The sequence below is a fragment of the Mesocricetus auratus genome, unplaced genomic scaffold (genome assembly GCF_017639785.1).
Source record: "Mesocricetus auratus isolate SY011 unplaced genomic scaffold, BCM_Maur_2.0 Super-Scaffold_100004, whole genome shotgun sequence".
Classification (NCBI taxonomy): Eukaryota; Metazoa; Chordata; class Mammalia; order Rodentia; family Cricetidae; genus Mesocricetus; species Mesocricetus auratus.
The window spans coordinates 38,426,244-38,451,293 of record NW_024429189.1 but is presented as its reverse complement, the minus strand read 5'-3'; the positions used below and the strand labels follow the sequence as shown (position 1 = coordinate 38,451,293).

Below are 25,050 nucleotides of genomic sequence, written 5' to 3'. Positions count from 1 at the left end.
TTCAAGAAAAAGTTTCTCTGTGTAGCTCTGGTTGTCCTGGAACTCACTCTGTTGACCAGTTTGGCCTCAAACTCACAGAGATGCCCCTGCCCCTAGCCCCCAAGTGCTGAGATTAAAGGTGTGTACCAACACTGCCCAGCTAACTTATAAGATTTTAGTGTGTGTGTGTGTGTGTGTGTGTGTGTGTGTGTGTGTGTGTGTGTGTGTGTGTGTGTGTGTGTGTGTGTGTACAGGTGTCCATAGAAGCCAAAGGCATCAGATCCCCTGAAGCTTGAGTTGCAGTAGTTAGCAAGTGTCCAGTGTGAGTGCTAAGAACTAAACTATGATCCTTAGCAAAAACAATGTAAACTCTTAACTGCTGAGCCATCTCTCCTGCCCCATGAAAAAGACTTAACAAACTGTTTTAGATCAAAACTGATTTATTAAACATGGGAAATAAATTCTATCTCTACCTTAACACAAAATATATCCCATTCACATTAAAAAATTACATGCAAAGAGTCTGAAAGAAAATAATATTCTTCATTATCTGAGAGTATAGAAAGCCTGTCTGGTAAGATTTAGCTTCTACACAAAGTAACTGAAAAAAAATACAATATGTAAAACAGATAATTACTATGATTAGAAACTCTTTAAAGGAAAAAAAGAAAATAGAAAAATCAAGACCTGATATCAACAGTTGGTTAAAAAAAAAAAATACTACTTAGTAAATACATGAAAAGATGCTCTGGCTCTAACAAAGTAATTTTCAAACAAAAAAAAAATGAGTATAAAATTATCATTTTGCAGTATCAGCTAGATTTTGCTATTCTCAAACTGTCCAATCTCTCTTTCTTTCTCTCTCCCTCTCCCTCCCTCTCCACCTCTGGCCCACACATAGAAGGTGCTAGGAAAAAACTTAAGGGAAAGCTTCCCAGTAAGGAGTCAAACTGTAGCAGATTCAATCTCGGAACCTGCAGTGAAAGAAGGGCCTGCAATGCACACAGCACAAACCCTGAAAGTGAACGGCACCAACCTCAAGACCAACTCTACTTATGACAGTACGCAAAATAAAGGATCTAGTACATGACCCTCAAGAGAACAGACAGACAAACTTAGAATGAGAGACATCATCCATGGAAAAACTGGTTTCAGTTTCGGCAACCTGTTGGTGTCAAAGGGATCAAGCAGGTATAAAGGCTACTATAATCTAATAGGCTTCAGAGATCAAGTAATCATAGAATGTACGAACAGCCAAGATGATGTGATTAAATACTGCACACTAGTTCACTACAGTGAATTTTATTAAATATGATAATGGCATTGTGGTCCTAGAATATGTTCATGAATATTTAATGACGCAGAAATTATTTGGTGGAGACAATCCATTTAGGATGTGTTGATATCCCTATCGAGGATGAGTGTTCTAAGGTCTCACACTCGGCATATTTTCTGGCTGTGAGCCTCTCTATTTGTTTCCATGAGCTGCAGGAGGAAGTTTCTCTGATGATGGCAAAGTGAGGTATTGATCTATGGGTATTCCATCAAGCCCCACCCCGCAGGGAGCCCTGTGGAAGTGAAAGTGAAGAGTGTAAAGCATCAAGTTACAAGACCCTCTAAATCAACCAATGCTCATAAGAATTCCAGTAGCTGAGGCAGCCTGCACAGGACCTGCATGGCTCTGCACCAGATGGGGTCCCAGAGCTAAAAGGAGAAGTTGACACGTGTCCCCATCTCTAACCCAGAAGCTATCTCCAATTGATAGCCACTTGCAAATGAAAATTTAGTTTTCTCCAAGGGAGTCTCACAGGTAAACAAACTACTCTTAAGGGTAATTGCATGCCCAGCAACAGATGGCCAACAGGAAACAAGCTCAACAGCATCTTTAGGGAGCCTTGTCTCACAACGTCAGCACCCCCCACTTTTCCTCTTCCCTCCTCTCACTCCACAGCTCTGTGTCTATAGTAAAGCTCCTAGTCTAGTGTTTTTATGGGATTCCGAGTATCTCTGCATCGTTATCAGTTTCTGGTGCCTTTTCTTGGGTTCTTTTCCTTCTGTTTGTTTTGTCTTATTCCCATGTGTTAGTTTTTTTCTATCCTGTATTTTATTATTATTCCTTAGAAGCCTGTCTGTTTTCTAATGAGAGACAGAAAAGGGTAGATCTGGACGGAGGGAGTAGGGAAGAACTGAGAGGAGCAGATGAAGGGGAATCTGTAATCAGAATATATTATATGTGGGGAAAACCTACTTTTTATAAGAATAAAAAGACAAAAAGAAATAATTACTTGGGTCAGACATGGGGGCACACTGAGTCTCTGTCTCAAAACCAGACCGGGAGGGGGGGGATTAGAGGAGGGGGAAAAGGAAATGAAAGAAAGGGGACAATTTAAGCCTGACAAAATCTAGTTGCCATTGATGAATACAAACATAAAAACTGATCAGGAAAAGTCCTATCAGGAAAAAATACCACACGCATTCATTCGTCAATGATAAAACCGGGAAAATGTTTATAATTCATAACTAGCCAAAGGGCTATCTAAATACAAGCCTGTGTTTTAGCACAGAATAGCATACTTAACATCTTAGTCCTGGACTCAATACACATAGCTTACTACCCTAACATTAAGGATGAACTTCTCTAAACTCTTTCTAATCTTAGGACATAATCCTTTAACCTTCCAGCATTGTTTTTAAAAGATTTTTTTTTCCAAATTTATGAGTATGTGTGCATCCTACATTGGGGTGTGAGGGTGAATGGCTGAGGAGACCTAGTGCCAGACCCTCCACAGCTGGAGTACCACGGTAGCTGTGAGCCCTCAGGGTTACATGCTAGGAAACAAATCTGGGCCTTCTGGAAGAGCAGCAAGCACTCTTTTTGCTTATTTGTTTTTGTTTTTTGTTGGTGATGGTTTGACACAGGCTCTCTCTGTAGTGCCCTGGCTGGCTGTCCTGGAACTTGCTCTGTAGACCATGTCACAGAGATATGCCTGCCTCTGCCTCCCAGGTACTCTGAATTCCTGAGCCATCTCTCTGGACCCTCTATAGTTCTTTTAAGCCTTTTGAAAAAAAAAATTACTTTCAACTTCTTGTTGTTGTTACTTTTGTTGTTGTTGTTGTTTCGAGACAGGATTTCTCTGTGTAACAGCCCAAGCTGTCCTGGAACTAGTTCTGTAGAACAGGCTGGCCTTGAACTCACAGAGACCCACCTGCCTCTGCCTCCTGAGTGCCAGGATTAAAAGCGTGCGCCACCACCCAGCTTACTTTCAAATTTTATAACTACATTAATTTGAGTTCATTTTAAGTTAGAATTAAAATGAGATAAACATTTTGTGATACTTCCTAAAGAGGACAAGTGATACATAAATACCCAATTACGGGGGTTTGTTGTTTTGTTGTGGGTGGGGGCTTATTGTGAGGTTTTTTTTTTTAGGCAAGGTTTCATGGCCCAGATTGGCTTCAAAATCCCTAAAAGTGGGGGCTGGAGAGATGGCTCAGAGGTTAAGAGCACCTACTGCTCTTCCAGAGGTCCTGAGTTCAATTCCCAGCAACCACATGGTGGCTTACAATCATCCATAATGAGATCTGGTGACTTCTGGCGTGCAGGCATACATGGAGGCAGGATGTTGTATTCATAATAAATAAATAAACCTTTTAAAAAAAATCCCTAAAAGTAACCGAAGTTACCTTTAAACTCCTACTCTTTCTACCTCCACCTTCCATTGCTGGGATTACAGGCACACACTACCATGCATGGTCCCAGAAACTCTCATAAACTGTACACGGTACACAAACATTTTATAAACTCTTCTTTATTTATAAATTAGGGAACCAGAAAAAAATGCAAGATTTACTAACATAGAAACTCATAACTTACATAAAGATCCCTACTCATAATCACTGCAAGCTTACGGCACTGTTCATGCTTAGCATGTGTAGGGCCCTGGTTAGATTCCTAGTACCAAAGTAAAGAGGGAGAAAGTCCATATACACAAATACATCACATGTGTGTGTACAACTTCAAACATACACAATCAACCACTTCCTAGTTCCTCAATGAGAAAGAGTGAACCGCTGCAATGCTAAAATCCCACTGTAGAAATCTAACCCTCTTTTACTTCAGATAAATTAGAGGATGAGTAATTGAGCAGAAACTAAAACTGAAATTATCAAAATTATGACAATATACTTCCAGTTTCAAAAATAGAGTTCCTACCTGATAGTTTTTTCTACTATTTACAAAATATTTGTCAGTGTGTATTCAAGAACTCTTATGACTACAATTCCTAAGAAATTTTATCTTCCTCCTCCTCCTCCTCCTCCTCCTCCTCCTCCTTCTTCTCTTTCTTCCCTTCCCATACACTATACCCATACTTAAAAGTTTGGAGATTTAAAAAAAAAACTCTTAAGTCCCTTTATAAGGAAGAATGGAGGACTAGGGGTATCTGTTTGTTATACAAAATTGTACATCTTTGTAACTGTCTGACCAAAACCGTTAGTTTAAACCAAACCTTGATTAATAATAAATAAGTAATTGCTAGTCTATGGAAAAAGTCCATAAAATCATGTACCACTTGCCTAGCTGTTATCCACAACCTTGTTAACCTGCTCCCTATCCCCGGACTCCTTACTGCAAATAATAAGAGCATCATTTTCTCAAGCATTCCTAAGTAACTCCCTCCTCTCAACTTTCAGTATGAAATTTAAATGGCTAAGTGACTGCTACATTTAGACTAGTATATGATTTTTTAAAAGGTCATAATAAAACCAAGAATATATTATTTATATTCATACTTTCATTTTCTTGGGTTTGAATGAAATATTAAATTAATTTGTTTGGAAAAGGAAACTAACTTTTAAGTTCACAAAAACCTGTAACTATAGTACAAAATTTAATCACATTTTTGTTGTTTTAGTTTTTTTGTTTGGTTGGGGTTTTGGGTTTTTTGTTTTGGTTTGGTTTGGTTTTTGATTTTTCAAGACAGGGTTTCTCTGTGTAGCTTGGAGACTGTCCTGGAACTCATTCTGTAGACCAGGCTGACCTCGAACTCACAGAGATCCTCCTGCCTCTGCCTCCCAAGTGCTGGATTACAGGCATGTACCACCACTGTCTGGCTTGTTTTGGTTTCTTAAAGGAACAGATTTTCTGTCTTAAGGGCCATATAGTTAGTTATAAACAATCAATGTTCCTTTTATAAAGTAAAAGAAAGTGTGAACATTATGTGAGTAAATGAGTGTGGTAACTTTATTTTTAGGGACAGGGAGTTTGCTCTAACTGTCCTGGAGTTTGCTCTCTAGACCAGGCTGGCCTCAAACTCACAGAGCTCCTCTTACCTCTGCTTCCCAAGTGCTGAGAAAAAGACCTGAGGGGTATGGTGATATTTTGCCTAATGATCTAACAAAAAAAGCTTGCCTGAAGATCAGAGTGCAAAGCTAGCCACACTAGTTAGCCACAGAGGCCAGACAGTGGTGGTACACAGCTTTAATCCCAGCACTCAGGAGACAGAGACAGCTCAAAAGAGAAACAGAGCTCACACAAAGGTGATCCAGCACTTGGGGTGACACACCTTTAATCCCAGCACTAGGAAGGGGGAGACAGGAGTGATATAGCTGAGAGGAGAGAGGAATATAAGGCGGGAGGAGACAGGAGAGAGGAGCAGGCAGTCTAAGCAATCTGAAGACGCAGTCTGAGGACAAGATGGCCCCTTTGGTCTGAGCACTGGTAGAGTGAGAACTCTCTAGTGCCTGGCTTCTTTGCTTCCCTGATCTTCAGCTTTAAAACCCCAGTATCTGACTTTGAATTTTTATTAAGAACAATTAGCGTTTTGTGCTACAGAGGGGGAATGAACAAATAAGACTGGACTACAAATATATGTATATAATTAAAGGAATTAAGCATCTCATTAAAAAACACATTTGTTTTCCAGAAGAGACAATAAACAATATCACCTTTTTTCAATATGTTTTCATCAAAACATCATTTAACTGTAAAGGAAACAAAGAGGCCTCTCTGACGATAATACTATTTACTCCAAAAAGATACCTTATTAATAAAAAAAAGAATTAAATGAATTCTTTATCAAAAACAAAGATACCAAGAAAAATAAAGATAGCAGCAGCTATCAGTGGAACTCCAAGGAGTCTGAGAGACCTAGAGAGGCTCAGAACAACTATTTAAAAAGGCAAGTCTCACAGAAAGATGCTTTTAAAAAGCGGACTCATGAAACTGGAAAGACTGTGGAACAGAGCCAGGTGCAGAGGAGAATGACAAAGGCCATGCGGAAGCCGGCACAGGGCAGTGGCCTGGAGTGCCCACAGAAACAGGTCAATAGTGAATAGGGCAGGCCCTAGGCCCACCAGCCAGCCCCCAGCACGGAGCCACTGTGACAGCTGGCCATGCGGCTTGCCCTACTGGGAGACAGAGAACGGCAGGCAGGCTGCCCGCAGTCTATGTAAGCTCAACAGTAGTGCCTAGTGAGCCCCGGGGGACAGGGTGATGTGCAGCATCCTGGAGCTCCCACAGAAACATGTCATTACTGAAAATAGGGCCAGTCCTAGGTTCCAGCCCCCAGCATGGAGCCACTGCCAACGCACTTGCCCTGCTGGGAGGGAGCACGGCAATGGCGCTGCCTGTAGGCTCTAAGTATAAAGGTCGAGCCCAGCAAGCCTGAGGTGGCATACACTTAAGACAGGGATGTGTGGGGTAGGCAGGAGCTCACGTAGAACTTGCTCCAAAATGTCCTGCTCAGTCAGCCACATCACCCTGACTCTGGGCAATAGCAATGGTCCAGCATTTATGGTGCTTCAGAAACCAGAAACTTTCAATGACTCATTGCAATGAATATTTGCATGTAAAGCTGTTTGGGATATGTATGTATGTATGTATGTATGTATGATGCGTGACACGCTGCAGTTTCCAATGCCACTCTAATGAACAAATACTCGATGGAGAGATGGGGAACAGAACAGAGCATGAATGAGCAATGGAGAGGGGGGACTAGGGACACGACTGTGGTGACAGGTGTAAAAGGCTGCAGTGAACAGGGGAACGTATCACTGCTGAGTAAGCCCGACAAGGTGGTATGCAGCAGCCTGGAGCTTGTGCAGACTCAGGCCCTGAAAACGCTGCCCAGCTGCACAATCGACCTGGTTCTGAGCAACAACAGGAAGTCAGTTCATATTCTGAAAGGACCTCCTTGAAAGACCACTAAGGTTCATGCTGTGCCTAGATGCCATGTTGCTTATCTGTGGTCTGCTGCCCCAGACCGTGTTGAAGCCCAAGGCTCATGTGGATGTCTGTGGTCTGGGCAGCCACTGGAGGCCATGCTGACGGCCAACTCCAGGAGGCCATGCATGTTGATGTCTATGATTGGCGCTGCCACCAAGGGCCATGTCTGGGACCATTCTTCTACTGAAGCCAGGGCAGTGTTGATGTCTGTGGCCCGTGTTACCACCAAAGGCTATGCAGTAATCAATGGTCTGTGATGCAGCCACATGTTGACATATGTGGGCCTTGTGACTGCTGGGTGTCACGTTAATAAGAAAGGCCTGTGTGGCCACCTGTTGGTGGCCGTGGTCCATGCTGCTGCTGGTGACCCTACTGCAGCAGAGGGCAATGTTGATGTCCATAGTCTGTATTGCCACCAGAGAACATGCTGAGGGTACATGGCACATGCTAACACCAATAGACCATGTGGCTGTCCAAGATCCATACTGTCCCAAAATCCATGTGTAAGTCCATGATCTGTGCTTCCACTGACTGTAAAGGGCAAGGAAGCTACTTTTGGCACTGATGACGCAGATTCACAGCTGAGAAAAAGGGACATAGAAGGCTTCTGTGACAGTCCCTATCCCTACTCCATCCCACCTCACCCCCCAAAAAAAGAAACGGCCTAGACAGCCATTGATGAGAACTCTTAAAAGTTGTGATAAGGGCCGGGTGGTGGCGCACGCCTTTAATCGGGAGGCAGAGGCAGGCTGATCTCTGTGAGTTCGAGGCCGGACTGGTCCGACAGCCTCCAAAACAATACAAGAGAAACCCTGTCCCGTATAACCAAAAAAAAAAAAATTGTGATAAGGATGCTAAAATGTAGCTCTCCAAAATTAATAGCTTCTGACTGGGGTGCTGATGGGAAGGACTCAGTTTTCTTTAAGAGACTGGCCACTGGGAGTGTGACCATGCTCCAGGGAGTGTGTGAGCAAGACAAATTGAACCTTTTCTTGTTTGTTTGTTTTTTTTCATTTGGGGGAGGGGTTCCTTCTTTTTTGGACGGATTCACAAGGGTGGGGAAGCAGACCTGGGAGGACTGGAAAGGTAGTGTGATCAGGGTGCATGATTTGAAATTCCCAAGTAGTCAACGAAAATATTACGTTGGAAAAAAAGATAACAAGTTAGGGACAGTAACTTCTGGCCCAAGATAAATTAGACACCAAATTAACCCCTTCATTTAAACAACCAAAATCTAGATAAAGTATAAAGTGGTATTTTTCAGCACACTAGATATCAAAGAAAAACAATAATCTCTAATGGATAGGAAACAAAATGAGGTCTACCAATGTCAGAATACTTTTCTTAGAAGACTTTCCAGGGTACAACACAAAGGAGAACCAAAATGGTTCAGGCAAATTTCCTGATTTGGGAAGGCAGAATTTAGTCTAGGAAGATGAATGCAGCTACACTTTGAAGAACAGCCATCAGAGAGAAAAAATTCCAGAGAAATTATCCAGAGAATGTACAGAGACTATTCCTGAGTCCTTGACTACTAAACAGAACACAAATGTAAGAAAATTACCCAAGGCCAGAGAAACCTCTGAAAGCATAGTACATACTACACTCACATGTTCTTGGATCAAGAATAGTATCTGTTCTCATAATCACACTGGAAATACAAGCAAGAAGCCAGATGTGGTGGAAAAAGCCTTTAACCTTAGCACTCAGGAGACAGAAGCAGGTGGATCTCTGTAAGTTTAAGGCCAGCCTGGTCTGTAAAGTGAGTTCCAGAACTGTCAAGGCTACACAGTTGAGACCTTTTCTAAAAATAAAAATAAATAAATGAATAGAAATTCAGGCAGGAAGTAATGTTTAAGGCTCCAGAGATTTAACCATGAACCTTGTAACTGCTAGACAAGTACTTTCCCACTTAACTACATCCTTAACCAAAATTACACTAATTCATGAGGCATTAAGTCTCTTTCCTCAGAAGACAAAAATTATCCCCAAACTAAGAACTTCTTCAAACCCTCTTAACAAATAATAAAAGACACAAAAGATCAAACTGTTTCCAAGAAAATAACTTTACACAAAAAAATAAATAAATAAAGTTAGAAAGTTCTCAAAAGAACAATATATGAGCATTATATAGGGCAACCAACAAGGTACAACTAACAATGTCAGGCAAGGAATGTACAGAACACAGAGATGGAAGGATCCAATACTATGAGAATCATCAATTACAACTGACTCAGAACACACATGTGAGCCCAAAGGAACCGTAGATGAGTCAGGGAAATGGCCTAGTGGCTAAACAAGCATGAGGTCCTGAATCAGATCCCTAGCACCCAAGCAAGACAGAGCAGCATCCATCTGTAACCCCAGCAACGGCAGAGGGGAGACAGGCAGACTAGGAGCTCAGTGGCCAGAAAGTCTAGCCCAAACACACCAAGGTCCAGGTTCAACAAGAGACCCAGTCTCAAACAACAGGTGAAGAGAAAGGCACCCAGCATCTACCTCTGGTCTCAACACCTACCTCCATACTAGTACAACTGCACACCCATCAGTACGTACATGTAACACATACACAGATTAGAAGTAAGGGGTGCCATCCACAGTTGCAAGATAGATCAGACACTCCTCAATTACAAAGGATCCACAGATTCCATCTAGTCTGATATCTGAAACCAATTATTCCACCCAAATTCCTGGCTTCAAGCAATCAGTGCAGTCCTTGGGTTCCTTTTCTCCTAGGACACTTAAATTCCTTTACTACTGGCTAGTCTGGAAAAGATTTTAGCATTCTTCTTATCTCCTTGTCAAATGACCTACACTAAAGCTTTCTTTTTGAAAACACTAGTACCATAGTACTGGCACTGGGCACCAACTGCCTGCTCCATATCACAGTATAGTGACAACTATAGCTCATGAACTAGTGAAGGAAATATAAATACAACTAACCCAAAAAATTTAAAAAAAAAAAAATCAAGCTGGGCACAGGAGCTGACTCCTGTAATCCCAGCACTCGGTAGGCTGAGGCAGGAGGAAAATCATACACTGAGTCATAAGCCAACCTAGGCTACATAAAGTCCCTGGCCAGCTTGGGCTACAGAATGAGTTTTCACCACACACACACATACACACAATCCAAAGAACGAATGAGAAAGAACAGACATGATAACTAGGAAGCAAGACAATAGACTTAAATATGAGTACAGCTCCAAGTGTTCTTAGAGTGTAAGATCCAGGTATCACTACCTGAGTACATATAAACAAAATTTTAACTGAAAAAATGCAGAGAGTGATAAAGGCTCCTGATGACGAAGTCTGGTTTCAACATGCAAGAAGCACACACACCTGCACATGCACCTGCAAACATATGTGCAGACACCCACTGACAAGTACACACACACACACACACACACACACACTCACTCACACATCATACACACAAGCAAAAGCCAGAAAAGACCAATTAATGATCTATACTGTTATGAGAAGATTAAAACAAAAAGATGAAAGAAAATAAGACACAGATACTAATGAATTGGGGGGGTCAATAAAACTACAAGCTGGTCTATCTTCAGTGACAGGCAGGAAACACAGTTCTATGCAGCCTACAGCGCTGAGTTCTTTACAGAGAACTCTTTACTCAGGGGCATCCAGAATTGTTGGCTTTGACAAAGAAACTAATTACAGGAACAGAAAATATGAAGCAGAGTTGGAGTTTATTAAACTCCAATCAGGGAAAGAATAAGACTTGACTGACAGCACAGGTCTAGGTATCTCAGAGAAGAAACATAATTTATTAAAAAAAAATATATATATATATATTATTGTCTTTTGAGACAGGGTTTCTCTGTGTAGCTTTGGAGCCTGTCCTGGCACTCACTCTGTTAACAAGGATTTTTAAGCAGAGGGATTAAGCACAGAGCCCCTCCAGGAAAGAATAAGACATAGCCACATAGAAAGCATTAACTTTCTATACTATGTTTTGGTAACTTTTTTGGTTTGGTTTGGTTTGGTTTGGTTTTTCAAGACAGGGTTTCTCTGTGTAGTCCTGGCTGTCCTGAACTCGTTCTATAGGCCAGGCTGGCCTTGAACTCTGAGATTTGCCTGCCTCTGCATCCTGAGTACTGGGATTGAAGGTGTGCACCACCACCACCTGACTATTTTGGTAACTTTTAAGTTGCATGGCTAAAAAAGTTTTTCTTTTTTCTTTCTGTGTGGTATAAGATTACAGGGCGGCTGTGGAAGCACCTTGAATGAGATTGAATCCAGTAATATACAAATGGGAGCCACCGGCTGAACAAGAAAGTTGGGCATGTATCTTTACTGTGAAGGGGATTTTTGAAGAGAATTCTGGAAATCAGGTTTACAGCTAGGAAGGGGGAAGGCCTCAAGCAAAGCTGATATGAAAGAATCCCTGATTCTCAGCTGGCAAGAGGCTTCAACCAGCTTCAGGTAAGGGGGTCTTTCTCTTTCCTTGTCACCATAACGCTCCTTCAATCCCTCCCACAACTACAGCCTGAGAAAGCCATAAATACTAGACCCCAGCCCTAAAAACTTGTATGAATGTAGCAAATTTCAGGATAATGACAAACTCCAGAGAAACAAGGAAAAGGGGGGAACAAGGGTGAGGCTTTAGCTGTCTTACTAAAGCAAGCATGACAGTTATGTCTACTCCTCTCAATGGTGACTACAAAAGAATGTGTTTATCGTATTTTTGCTCTACTCAAATTGTTTCAGTTTAAAATAGTTTTAAAGTTTTATAATAGGAGAAAAATAATTACAACTCGGAGGACTTCCAAATTGCTGCTATACTTAAATTTCATTACAATGAACATACCACGAAGTACTCTACCAGCTGAAGTAGGAAATCATGTCTACACTACTTCTAGTAAATTAGAAATGAAAAAGGGCAATGAATACAGAAAGGGAACTAAAGTTTTCTTCAGCTCTCCTTCCTCCAAGCTCTCGGATCACGTTTTGTTCCTTTGTTTGAATTGGTAACTTCACAGTTAAATTACTATTTCTCTAGAGAAAATTCCTTGGAATTTTCATAGGGAAAAATTTAACAAGCAGTCCATACAAATATATGCAGACATATAATTTAAGAGATTAGCTCTACCAGGAATGGTAATGCATACCTTTAAATCTAGCACTCAATATGCAGAGGCAGGAGGATCTTTGTGAATTCGAGGCCAGCCCATTCTACATAGTGAGTTCCAGGCTAGCCAGATGTACACAGTGTGACATCATCTCAAAAAAGGAAAAAAATAAATAACTCTCATACTTTCTACCGTTATATTATATAACACAATTAACTAATTTGCTAAAATGCCAGTATGTGTAAACAGGATATAAATGAGAGAGTAAGGTACAAATCAAACTTATAAACAGAAATTGTTAACTCATAAAGTCAAACTCTGCACCACATATAGCTTCACATTTGTGCTATATAAACGTAACCTTATTAATGCATTCCATTCACAGTGAAATTAAGACTCATACAGACCTACACCAAGAAGAGAAATATAAAAAAGTACACTAAAGATAATGGAGAGAGAGGAGCCCACAGCACAATGGAAACAGAAATAATGGCATGTAGGCAGACATTGTACCTTACAGAATAGGGCATGATGTGATGAAGGCCCTAAACTATGATGGTAACAAACAATGGCAAGGACCAAGTAGACCCGAAACAAAAACAAAAGAACAAGACTTGGCACCAACTGGGCGTTGGTGGTGCACGCCTTTAATCCCAGCACTCAGGAGGCAGAGGAAGTCGATCTCTGTGAGTTCGAGACCAGCCTAGTCCTCAAGAGCTAGTTCCAGGACAGCCTCCAAAGCCACAGAGAAACCCTGTCTCAAAACAAAACAAAACAAAACAAACAAACAAACAAAAAAAAAGACTTGGTACCAAAGAGGGCAACAGAAGAAAAGGGAAAAATCAAAGACTTAAACAGACACTGCTAGATAACTAGGCAATATTAATTTCTGTTGTTTTCCCAGGATAGAGGACATCATAGCCAAAAAGTCATGAACAACAGTTCATGAAAAGTATGATACCCAATGACGCTAATAAACTAGCAACAAACTAGCTCTGTTCCTCAAGATAGGGGTTCCCTACAGCAGCATCAAAAAGAAAGAAGGCTGGAATGCTTAGTCCACAGGAAGGTATGTACCACCATTGCTTCAACAGGCTAACTCAGAAAAAGAGGAGCCCTGGCTAAGCTGGTAGAAGTTCCCAGAACCAATGGTAACAACATGATGATATCTGCCATCAGTGGAAAGGCAATATCTCAGGTACAAAATCCACAGCTTAATCCAAGCTGGGGAAGGGAAAAGGCTATACAGAATCATCAGTGGAGCAGCTTAAATGCACACTGCTGAGTTTTCTGTATGGAATAGAAATGCCTGTGAAAAATCAAAAATAAAATACTATACATGGTGTGTGGGCCAGAATAGAAAAACACCACCTCATACACTGGGGAGAGTATAAGTTAATATCTTTGAATGGATCTATCAAAGATTGAAGTGCACACCTTCTTTAACCGTAATGTAGTCTTTGAGTTTATTTCCACACATATGTGTGTACACACACACAAACTGTATGGCAATTACTGACCACAACAGCATTTCCAATCTTCCCCCATGAAGATGTATTGGAATACTAAGTAACTATTAACCAGAAAATAGGTGAGAATGGTGATGCACATCCTCAATCCCAGCACTCAGGAAACAGTGGCAGGCAGAACCCTATGAGTTCAAGGCCATCTTGGTCAACACAGTGAAAACCTGTCTCAAAAAGGGGTGGGGTGCTAGAGAGATGCTCAGAGGTTAAGAGCACTGACAGCTTTTCCAGAGGGCCCAGTCAGTTCCCAGCACCCACATGGTGACTCAAAGCCATCTGTAACTCTAGCTCCTGGCATACAAGTAGCTAATGGACATACATTCAAGCAAAACATTCACGCCACCTAAAATAAAATAGAAAAAAATGTGTTTTTAAAACAAAGAAAAGAGCCGGGCATTGGTGGCGCACGCCTTTAATCCCAGCACTCGGGAGGCAGACGCAGACGATCTCTGTGAGTTCGAGACCAGCCTGGTCTACAAGAGCTAGTTCCAGGACAGCCTCCAAAGCTACAGAGAAACCCTTGTCTTGAAAAAAAAACAAAAACAAAAACAAAAAAAAAGAAAAGAAAATGCATTATGTGCTAATATGAGACACTGTCCAATACATGTTGAGGGAAATAATGAAGAAAGAGTGTTAATCAATCAGATAGTCACTGCCTCCCCTTCAGCACTGTCACAAAATAAGCTACCAAAACGTTACCAACAAAACAGAAGAACTTGATCCATTATTGCTAACATCTTGTAAGAACATAATTAAGGTCAAATGAAAAAGAGAGAAATCCCTTATTGAGGAATGGATTAAAAAAAAAAGGAGCCTTGATCTCTTACTGTATGCACTCACTTTTATGCCATAGCCAATATGGACTACTTCTGACATTTTAAAGGTGGGGAGACATCCTAAGCACTCTGAAAACAGGTGCTACGAACCCATTAATCAATGCCATTTCCTGAATGATAAAGTAATGTGATCTTAGGGCAACTTTTCAAATATAGCCCAATCGAACATTTAGGGAGCATCTATTAAATGCATCTATGCTGGCCTCTAGGGTGCCTTTTTCTAAGGACCTTAAAAATCTGGGGGCAAGCAGACAAAGTGGCAAAAAAAAAAATCTATACTACATGATAATATATAAAAAATAGTCAAACTACATCAAAATTTGAGAAATGTTTAGTTCCCCATCAGAGCTAAAACCAGCCAGCCAGAAATTATTTTGGATTTTCCATTTACACTCTTTTTTTCTTGTTTTAAGTTCTCCCACCCATCAACCATTTCTGGCAATGATCACAGCTCATTCAATAGTGACTATTATACATGTGAAAAGCATAGCTCCAACACCACAAACAAAATATCATACTGCTATACATTGTTTTTCTTTTCAAGGTGTATCTTATTTTTATTTTTTGTGTATGTGTTTTGTTGCATTATGTGCACCACATGTGAGCAGTACCCCCCCCCCCCAAGGCTAGAAGAGGATGTTGGGCCCTGGAACTAGAGTAACGGTGCTTGTAAGTCATCATGTGAGTGCTGGAAACTCAACCCAGGTTCTCTGCAAGAGCAGTAAGTCCTCTTAGCCACCGAGCCAGCCCAGTTATGCATGGTTATTAATACATCATTCCCAAACCCTTTATGATACAACTACACAAATGAGTCCTCAATTATTTTCTCTTTGTTTCCTGTATCTGCTAATATTACTACTAAACTGACAATATCACCACAGTTACTAAATCAAAAATAACTGAAGCCAGGAGTGTTGGCATATGCTTTTTTTATGTATTTATTTTTATTTCATTACGTTACTGTTTTGCCTGCATTTGTTTGTATGAGGGTGTCGATCCCCTTGAACTGGAGTTACAGACAGTTTCAAGCTGCCAGGTGGGTACTGGGAATTGAACCTGGGTCCTCTGGAAGAGCAGTCAGTGATCTTAACCACAGAGCCATCTCTCCAGCCCCAGCACACACTTTTTTTTTTTTTTTTGGTTTTTCGAGACAGGGTTTCTCTGTGGCTTTGGAGGCTGTCCTGGAACTCGCTTGGTAGTCCAGGCTGGTCTCCAACTCAGAGATTCGCCTGCCTCTGCCTCCCGAGTGCTGGGATTAAAGGCGTGCGCCACCAACGCCCGGCCCCAGCACACACTTTTAATCTCAGCACTCAGCACTTAGGGGGCAGAGGCAGGCAGATCTCTGTGGGTTTAAGGCCATTCTGGTCTACACAGTAAGTTTCATGACAGACAGAGCTAAGTAAAGAGACACTGTCTCAAAAAAAAAAAAAAAGAATCTTTTCCATATTTCTATAATTGCAGATTTTTTAAATGAAATACTAAAATTGTTGTGATGACCATTTCCAATCATACATCTTACCACAACAGTCAGACACATGAAAAGGATTAAGGCATGGCAAGATTTCTTCTTTTATTGAGTACACAGATAAAAGGATAAAGTATAGCTCTGGGATAGAACATATTCCTAGTTACAATCCTAGTTTCAATCCCCAGCACTGCTATTAATCAATACAGTAGTAAGAATACAGGGGAAAGTAGGATCTTTCTGAGATTTCCTGAACAGTGCAGTGAGACTAACAATCTTTTATACTAATGAGAACAACTTCAAAATATATGAATTATCAGTTTTTTAGCAACCATGCCAGAGTAACACAGCTCTGTCCACCTGAAACAAACACTACAATAACTTGTTGATTTATAGTTCTAAAATATAGAGCTGCACCTTGGCCTACACTTCTGGCCATTATCTCTATCTCTCTAAAGGGAGCAGAGTAGGTATTCAGCCCAGAACTATTCTATCTAAACCACTAACTTGTAAAACTTTTAGAATAATCGCATGGTTCCAATACTGTTTCAGTCTTGTCCATGTAACTGGACATGGCAACTCCAGGAACATACAGGCAACAGTTCTGTTTTTCTAAGAGAAGAATTGAATCAGTAAGTATTAGGTGTCAATTCACATACAACTGCTACCAGGGGCAAAATAAATTCCCTGAAACCTCAATAAAATACATGGACTTACCTATATATAGCATGGATGCTCTAAATCTGTGTTGTTGTTTTGTTATGGGTTTTGGTTTTTGGGTTTTTGTTTTTGTTTGGTTTGGTTTTTGGTTTTTTGAGACAGGGTTTCTCTGTGTAGCCTGGCTATCTTAGAACTGGCTCTGTAGACCATACTGGCCTCGAACTCATAAAATCTAATAAGATCTAATGCCTCTGCCTCCCAAGTGCTGGAGTTAAAGATATGCTGAGCATGGTAACTCACACCTGAACTCCCAGCATTTGAAGGAACAAGGAAGGAAGACAATTCATGGACAGCTGGGATTAGACATCACAATTCACCCTGGAGGGAGAGAGGGAGAGGAAGATAGAGGTGGGGGGAGGCTCACACCTATAATCACACTTTAGAGACAGAGGCAAGAGGGTTCAAAGCCAGCCTGGTCTACACAGTAAGTTCCAGGACCCTATCTCAAACAAAATACAAACCTTACTAATATTATTTCTACTTCCAGAATGAAGCATTATAATTTTAAAACACCAGGTTTGCATTTCATCAAGAACAATCTGATAACTAACTACTATATTCCAAATTTCAGGGAAGAACTAACAGTATTTCTTTCATTATCACTTCCCCTGAATGCTAACCTAGAACAAGAAGTAAAAATGGCTCAGTGTCTGGAAAAGATAGTTCTAACTCCTCCATGACTTGATGTCCCCCTTTTAAGGAGGATGACGTACCAGCAGGATGGTTCCATATAAGAAGAGCTTGTCACATAAGCCTGATTACTTAAATTTAATCCCCAGATCCCACGACTCAAAGTTGTCTTCTGAAGTCTGCGCACATGGGCTGTGTGTGTGTGTGTGTGTGTGTGTGTGTGTGTGTGTGTGTGTTATTTTTTAACTAGAGGTTAAAAATGGCATTTAAATCAAAAAGAAAAAAAAATACTGAACCAATAAGAGTAGTTTTAAAGGTTGGGTGTGAAAGAAGGTGGAAATGCCCTTATTAGCATGCACAACACCCAGATAAACCCCCAAAACAAAACGAATTAAAGAATACTGTTTAATATAGGCAGTAAGAGAAGTGACTGAGAGGTCACCATCTATAGCCAGCATGCCTAGCTTACTACCTGAGTTATCTTTAGCAAGTTTCAAAAATCTGTGCCCTATTTTCCTCTCCAACTCAACGAGAATAACAGTATCTCAAAATTGTTAAAAATTAAATAAATTATGAAAAGCAGTTAAAATTTGACATTTCCACCAAACATTAAAAAAAACCCACAGTTTTAATACAGTGTTAAACAGGTTACTGTAAAACAGACCATTCCATACGTTAGTTATAACAAGCCCTAGGAAGGACAATTTTTAAAATACTACCTTTGTAAATTTACCCTATGGTATTCTTGTAAAGGTGAGAGAAGAAGATTAGCACACCAAGGTTTTCATTTTATACTAGGAATCTTCATGCCCATCAAATGACATTATTAAATCAAGGGCAGAAAATTACACAATGGAATCAGGAAAATGAATTAGTGATATGAAAAGACATCAACGTGAAAAAAGGCAAGATGTAGAACAATGTTACCTTTTGGGTGAAAGGAGACAGCAAGAGTAGGAAACATTTATTGTGGCTTGCTGTGCACTGAGAGAAACTAAGAGCCAGCCATGAGAAGGGACTAGAAGACCAGAGACCAGAAAGGAAACTTCAAACTATCTCTTTATCATATATAAATACTAAAACGCTAAAAGTGAAGCAAAAAAATTCAAGGTCTAATTGCTAGCCTTGATTATTATTTGCGAGCTCTTACTATCTCCTTCTAAATCCTTTTTCTTAATCTTTCTGCTCAGAAACCTCTTCTCCGGCCCCTAACCTGCTGACTATTTAAGGAATTTATCGCTGAAGACTGTAGCCTAAGTGGATTAAGGCACAGGTGCCAACACTAGGTGCACGCATGCGATTGTCAAAGATGCATGTGTTGAGTGTCTCCTTTACACTGATGTTCCCAAGGTAATGAGTAAGGTGCCCTTAAGGAGATAAGACCTAGCACTTGACTCCGAATTCGCTCAGTGATTCCCTCCTCCCTCTGGTGTGAGGGGTATTTCTATATCTGACTGCTCCGGAGCCAATTCTCGATGTCACGCCAGCACACCAAATACTCTACTGACAGCTCAACAGTCCCTTTTTATGCAAGCCCCTCCCCCTTCCCTCCTCCCTCAACCCCCATCAGCTCCAGAGAGCTCAGTCCTTCAGACAGACAGACACACAGACAGTTCAGCTTTCCCCCACAAGGGTCCTAACCTGCAGTACAAGACCATCTCCCTGGCCCTCATCATCCGGTGACCCAATTCAGATCCCAAACGTCTCCCTCCCAGTCACTCCAAATCACTTCCAAGGCTCTTCTCCAGAACCAGGCAGGCAGCTGGCTGTACAGCCTTCCCCAACAAGTACACAACTGACAGCCCCACGCCAGATTCTCCCAGGTATCCGCTCGTCTTCCCTGCCCTCTCGCCCCACGCACCGGCCCCTTTTTCCCCATCACTCGCCCACCGTGACCTCCTCGAAAATCCCCAGCCTGGCTACCCGCACAAGCTGCCCTCTCCCTCCCCACCCCCTTTCCACCAGTGACAGCTCAGCCACCTCCAGCCTCTGGGGCCTGCGCCCTCCCCCCGAGCTTCCCCCGACAGATGAGGGTCAGCTCCCAGGTTCCCCCTAGGCCTCCCCGGATCTCGCAGGACCACACGGCCCCGGGTGTCGCCTAGCCGGGGCTGCACTCACCCACTCTCCCGCATTACGTTGCTGTCCCCGCAGTCGCAGGCGCCCCCGGCCTGGCTGCGGAACATGTTGAAGTCGTGTCCGGTGTGGTCGCCCTGGTGGAAGCACTCCGCGCACAGCGACATGCAGGGGGAGATGCCACACGTCCGGCAGCGGTAGGCCACGAAGTTGGCCGTCCAGACCAGGCCGCAGAGCGCCGCGGGGTCGTAGGCCCGCACGGCCGCGCAGAACTCATCGTAGCCGCCGCCGCCGGCCAGAAGGCACTTACACCACTCCAGGGCATCCTCCTCGGCCGCGCCTGGGCCGCCGCCGCCGCCGCCCGCCGCCGCCTCGCCGCCCGCAGCCCCCGCCAGCGGCCGCTCTGCGTTCAGCACCCGCTCCAGCAGCGCCTGCAGCTCCTCGGCGCCCGCACGGTTGTCCGGCCGGCTGAGAGCGGCCTTCAGGTGCGCGGCCGTGGCCGCCTTGTCTAGGGCTGGCCCCTGTACGGGCACCTCCGGCTGGGGCGGCTGCGGGCCCCCGACGGCCGCCGCCGCCGCCATGATGAGAGCTCAGAATTTGGAGAGCCCAGGGCCCGCCGCTCCTCCCCGGGAGGGTGGGGGGATCGACTGCTGCGATGGCTCGGCCCGCCCAACTCTCGCGATACCCGGCACCGCAGAGCACCTCCGCGCGCTCCCCGCCCCTGCGCCCGCCCTCCGGACACGCCCCGCCCCTCGTCGGGCTCCGCCCCCTCGCCGGGCCAGCCTCTGTGCCTATGGTCCCAGCTTTCAAAACTGACAAGCTTCTTCCACGGGGACTTGGCCAAAAGACAAGCCTTAGCGAGAGTGGTCTTCTTCTTTGTTTTCCTGGAGCAGAGGAATTGTACACAAGCATCTACCAGATGTATTTTAGGCATCTGTATCTGTTTTTCCGATGTTGATTCTTGTTACCAGATACTTTAATTACTACTGGATTCCTGCTGCTATTGAAGCTGCCTCCTAAATATTTCGCTCAGTCTGTCCTTACCCTCACACTACTTCCATGTGAATTCCTAAGATACATTCTTTTTTAAAAAGTAAGATATATTCTTGTTGTCCCTTTTTAAATTACGTTCAATGTATTTATTTGCGTAGAGGCTCTCCGATGTGCACGTGGTGGTTGGTCAGAGGACAGCTTGTGGGAGTTGGTTCTCACTCCTTCCATCAGGCTTGGCAGCAGGCACCCCTCCCCTTGCTGAGTCAGGTCTCACCCAAACTCTTTTTTTTTTTTTTTTTTGGTTTTTCGAGACAGGGTTTCTCTGTGGCTTTGGAGGCTGTCCTGGAACTCACTTGGTAGTCCAGGCTGGCCTCGAACTCACAGAGATCAGCCTGCCTCTGCCTCCTGAGTGCTGGGATTAAAGGCGTGCGCCACCAACGCCCGGCTCACCCAAACTCTTTAGTGGGGACAAAAACCAAGCTCCTTAAGTTGTCTCTCAAACCTACCAACATCACTGTTTCTTACTGTCTGGAGCAGGCAGAGAGAGAAACCAACCGCTGGAACCTGGTCACTCTATCAAGAAGGTCTTGATTAGTTTTGTGTGTTTGCTTATCTGTTTTAAGACAGGATCTCCCGTGACCCAGACTGGCCTCAAGCATTCTAAATAGGCTAGGATGACCTTGAACTCCTATCTCCATCTCCCAGTGTTGGAATTGCCACTATGCCTGCTTTATAGAGTACCACGTAGTGAACCCTGAGCTTCGTGTGTGGTAGGGAAGCACTACACTCATTCCCAGCTCTCGTTTAATTTAATGGGATAGAGGGGTTGCTGGAGGGATGGCTCAGTGTTTAAAAGCTCTTCTAGAGGACCCAGCTCTTCTAGAGGACCCAGGTTTGATTCCCAGCACCCAGATAGCAGCTCACAACCGTCTTTACCTCCAACTTCAGGGAACCCAAAGGCCTCTTCTGGTGGCCTCTGTGGGCACCAGGTATACACAGAAATACATGCAGGCAAAACACCTATACATTAAAAACTTTTTAAATAAAAAATAAAAGGTTCACCAGGCATTGGTGGCACATGCCTTTAATCCCAGCACTCGGGAGGCAGAGGCAGGCGGATCTCTGTGAGTTCGAGACCAGTCTGGTCTACAGAGCGAGTTCCAGGACAGCCTCCAAAACAATACAGAGAAACCCTGACTCGAGAAAACATAAAAATAATAAAAATAAAAGGTTCTGATTTATTTGCTAACTGTCTTGAGCAGGAAATTCTCATCCCCACTGCAATACAATTAACCGGCCGCTCTCCTGCGGCTTTAGGGTTAGAATGGGTTGTTTGTTCTGAAACACTGTGTAACCCAGGGAACCCTCAAACCAGAGCCTCCTGCCCTCGTGCTGGCATTGCCAGCCTGTCCCTTCCCTCCAGCTGGTAAACTCCTTGAGGGCAGGAGAACCAGTCTTTATCACTGCTGGTAAGCACTCAGGCATCTGCTGATTATGGCTAAATGAGAAATAATTCCAGCAGGCAGCACTCCCGGAATGTTTTGTGTGGACCAGCTCTTTCATGTTATTTCTTTTAACCTGCTCAATAAGCCTATTGAGTGGCAGCAGAGGAAATACAATTTTAAGTAATTCATATGCCAAAAGCACACAGCAAGCAGCAGGCCTGTTTTGTTTCCAGGACTTGCCTCAGACATCCCAGGGAGCAACTTTCTGATAGCAACTTGGCAGACTTTTGGTAAACTAATTTGTTGCTGTTGTGGAGTGTTCACCAGAGAAGACTACTTGGACATGGGTTTAAGCCAATGGAAAGTCTTTATTAGCTGGTTGGTGACTGTACTGAGTGTTTGGGATCCCAATGTAGCTCTGAGCCTTCGTCAAGAGCGCCAAAAAAAAAAAAAAAAAAAAACATCTTCTGGGCTGACATACTTAAGTTAACAAGAGCAGTTCCCAGACCAGAACTACAGAAGCGAAAAAGCGAGGTTAGCACATTCAGAGACTTTCCTATGGACTTGGATGGAGCAGGTCTTTGTTTTCATTTTGGGTAGGTGGTGCTGTCTACGTGCTGAGTTTTACAGCCTGAATGGCACTTCCACCATGGAGTCAGCTGTGCTAAAGTCTGGGGCCCTGTTGCAGTGCATGAATAAGGCAGGCAGAAATCTTTGGGCTTGAATAAATGTAGATAAAGACGTTTTCCTGGGAATTTTTGTAAGGGGGGGAGAAGGGATGGGGGCTATGCAATGATATTAAATGATAACAAACAAACAAAAACCCCGAGAACTACATTTGTATCTTCAAAATGTCTTGAGGAACAGTCTGCAGAGGAGTTAATGTAGGCCAAACCCTAAATGCACTGTCATGCTTTTTTTCCCAAAAATATTTTAAAACATGAGCTGAGAAACTTACTAAAAATGATCTCGTTTCAATAATAAAATGCAGAAAGCACAGCTGCAAGGTCTTAAAAGACTCAGTTGTCTCCAAAGGAAAAAGAAAACCAACTCCACCCCAGCCCAGCCCGAGTGCATGCTGGCAATTGACGTAATCCCAGCACTGGAGAAGGCTGGAAGGTCAGAAGTTCAAGGTCATCATCAGTCTCTTAGGGACATCAAGGCCATCCTGGGCTACCTGAGGACCCGTCTCAAAACTAAGTTAAAAGATGAAAGCAGACATGATGGTGTACACCTGTAGTCCCCCAGACACTTGAGACAGAAGCACCACTCAGGACTTGTTAGTTCCCACAGCAGTGGCAGCCAGCCTAGGCGCTGAGGGAGTTCCGTCATCACCTGTCACCTGCCCCCCTCCCCCTTACCGGTGTCCACCAGGCACAGGTCTCTCTTGCCTTTCTTGTCTCTTGCCTTCTTCCTCTCTACTCTTGCTCCTCTTGCTTTCCTGTCTGTCCATCTGTCTGTCTGCCTGCCTCTCTCATGCCCCCACCCCTAGACAGCCTTTCGCTCTTTCATGCTCCCCTTCCTCATTGTCAGGACTCAGTCGTTATGCTGGCCTGCCCCTGTCACCTGGCAGAATGCACTCAGGCAGTACCCTGGTCAGCCCAGGGCTCCATGACTACTAGTCTGCACGCAGGTGCAAAAGAACCCATTGAAAGAAAGACCCCGCCCACTTACGATCTCCCCACCCCCTTTCTGCTCTATCTTTCCTACTCCCTTTCCTGCTGTTCCCCTGGGGCGGACAGAACCTTTCCTGTCTCCTTCTCTTCTGTACTCTCTCGTCTCTGTTTCTGTTGTCTCTCTACCTCCTTTATCTTTCCTTCTCCCCCACCCACTTTTTTGTTTGTTTTTGGACACAGAGTTTGTCTGTGTAGCTTTGGAGCCTAGCTTGGCACTCGCTCTCTAGACAGGGCTGGCTTCTAACTCACAGAGATCCACCTCTCTCTGCCTCCGGAGTGTTGGGATTAAAGGAGTGCACCACCACTGCCCCGCAACAAAGTAATTTTTACAAATATGACCAAAGAGGTTAATATTTACTAATAAAGAACTATACTGGAGTTAGGAGTGGTACATGCCTGTAATCCCAGCAACTGGTTTGGGGTTTTGGTGGTTGCTTTTGTGTTGTTTTGTTGTTTCTCTGCTTTGCTTCAGGCTGTGGGTGGCCTGAAATCCATAGGGATGTGGCTTGCACCTGCCTCCCCACATGCTAGAGGCATGCACCACCACACCTAGCTTCATCCCAGCATTTGGGGTAGAGGCAGAAAGAACAGGACTTCAAAGTCATCCTCTCCTACGCAACCAAGTTCAAGGCCTGCTTCAGCTACATGATAAACCTGTCTCCACACACACACACATTTTTCAGAAAATGAGGGAAAGACAAGAGAAGAGTTGTTTTCAAGGCTATGTAGAAAGTATCACTGCTGCATGTAAAAACAGGTAAAATAACAATGGCCTTTGTGCTAAGCAGTGGTGGGGAAGACGTGATCGCCCCATCTAGTGGACTGTGTCGCCAGCTAGTGGACTGTGTCCCTCCCTCAGCAAGAGGTAAGCAGGGTGCTCCCAGCAATACTAACAACTCAATTTCTGTTTGGCCTCCAAATGCAGATCGTCTCCTCCCCGTGTGCACAGGTCATTCACAAAACTTCATGCAACTTTTGAAATCATATCATGAGAGCCATTGTGCCTGCCACAATGCAAGTTATTCTGCCAGATGATCTCACATTAAGACAACCTGCAGAGGTCATTTCTTGTTTGCTTGTTTGTTTGTTTTGTTTCCTTCTAAAGGGTTTCCCTGTGTAGCCCTGGTTGTCCTGTAACTCACTCTGTAGACCAGGCTGGCCTTGAACTCAGAGATCCACTTGGACCTGGTAGAAAATAAATGCTTCAGCTTTGTAGAGAGTCCAGCACCTAGCTGGGCTGAGAGAAGTCCGTGGGCAGAGGCAGTACTAGAGACAGAGGAGCTGATGCACTCCGATCACAGAAACGGTTGCCTACAGAGAGCTCTTCTCCCCCACTTCGTGAAAGGTTGAGTAGCTGCTTCTTTTATTGTTTTACTAGCAAATAAAGCC

At 43.4% G+C, this 25,050-nt stretch overlaps 1 protein-coding gene across 6 annotated transcripts in view; it reads right to left on the bottom strand.

Moving 5' to 3' along the window:
• Ubr3 (ubiquitin protein ligase E3 component n-recognin 3) overlaps positions 1–20,184 on the bottom strand; it is a 143,733-nt gene extending 123,549 nt beyond the window's left edge. For 3 of the 6 annotated variants that reach the window (XM_040745531.1, XM_040745533.1, XM_040745532.1), the window contains exon 1: positions 19,593–20,184. In XM_040745531.1, the coding sequence (XP_040601465.1) occupies positions 19,593–20,128 (536 nt within the window). In that variant the 5' untranslated portion in view covers positions 20,129–20,184. The remainder of the gene's footprint in view (positions 1–19,592) is intronic. The other 3 variants (XM_040745534.1, XM_040745535.1, XM_040745536.1) reach the window with 1 other exon arrangement.
• Positions 20,185–25,050: the final 4,866 nt, after the last annotated feature.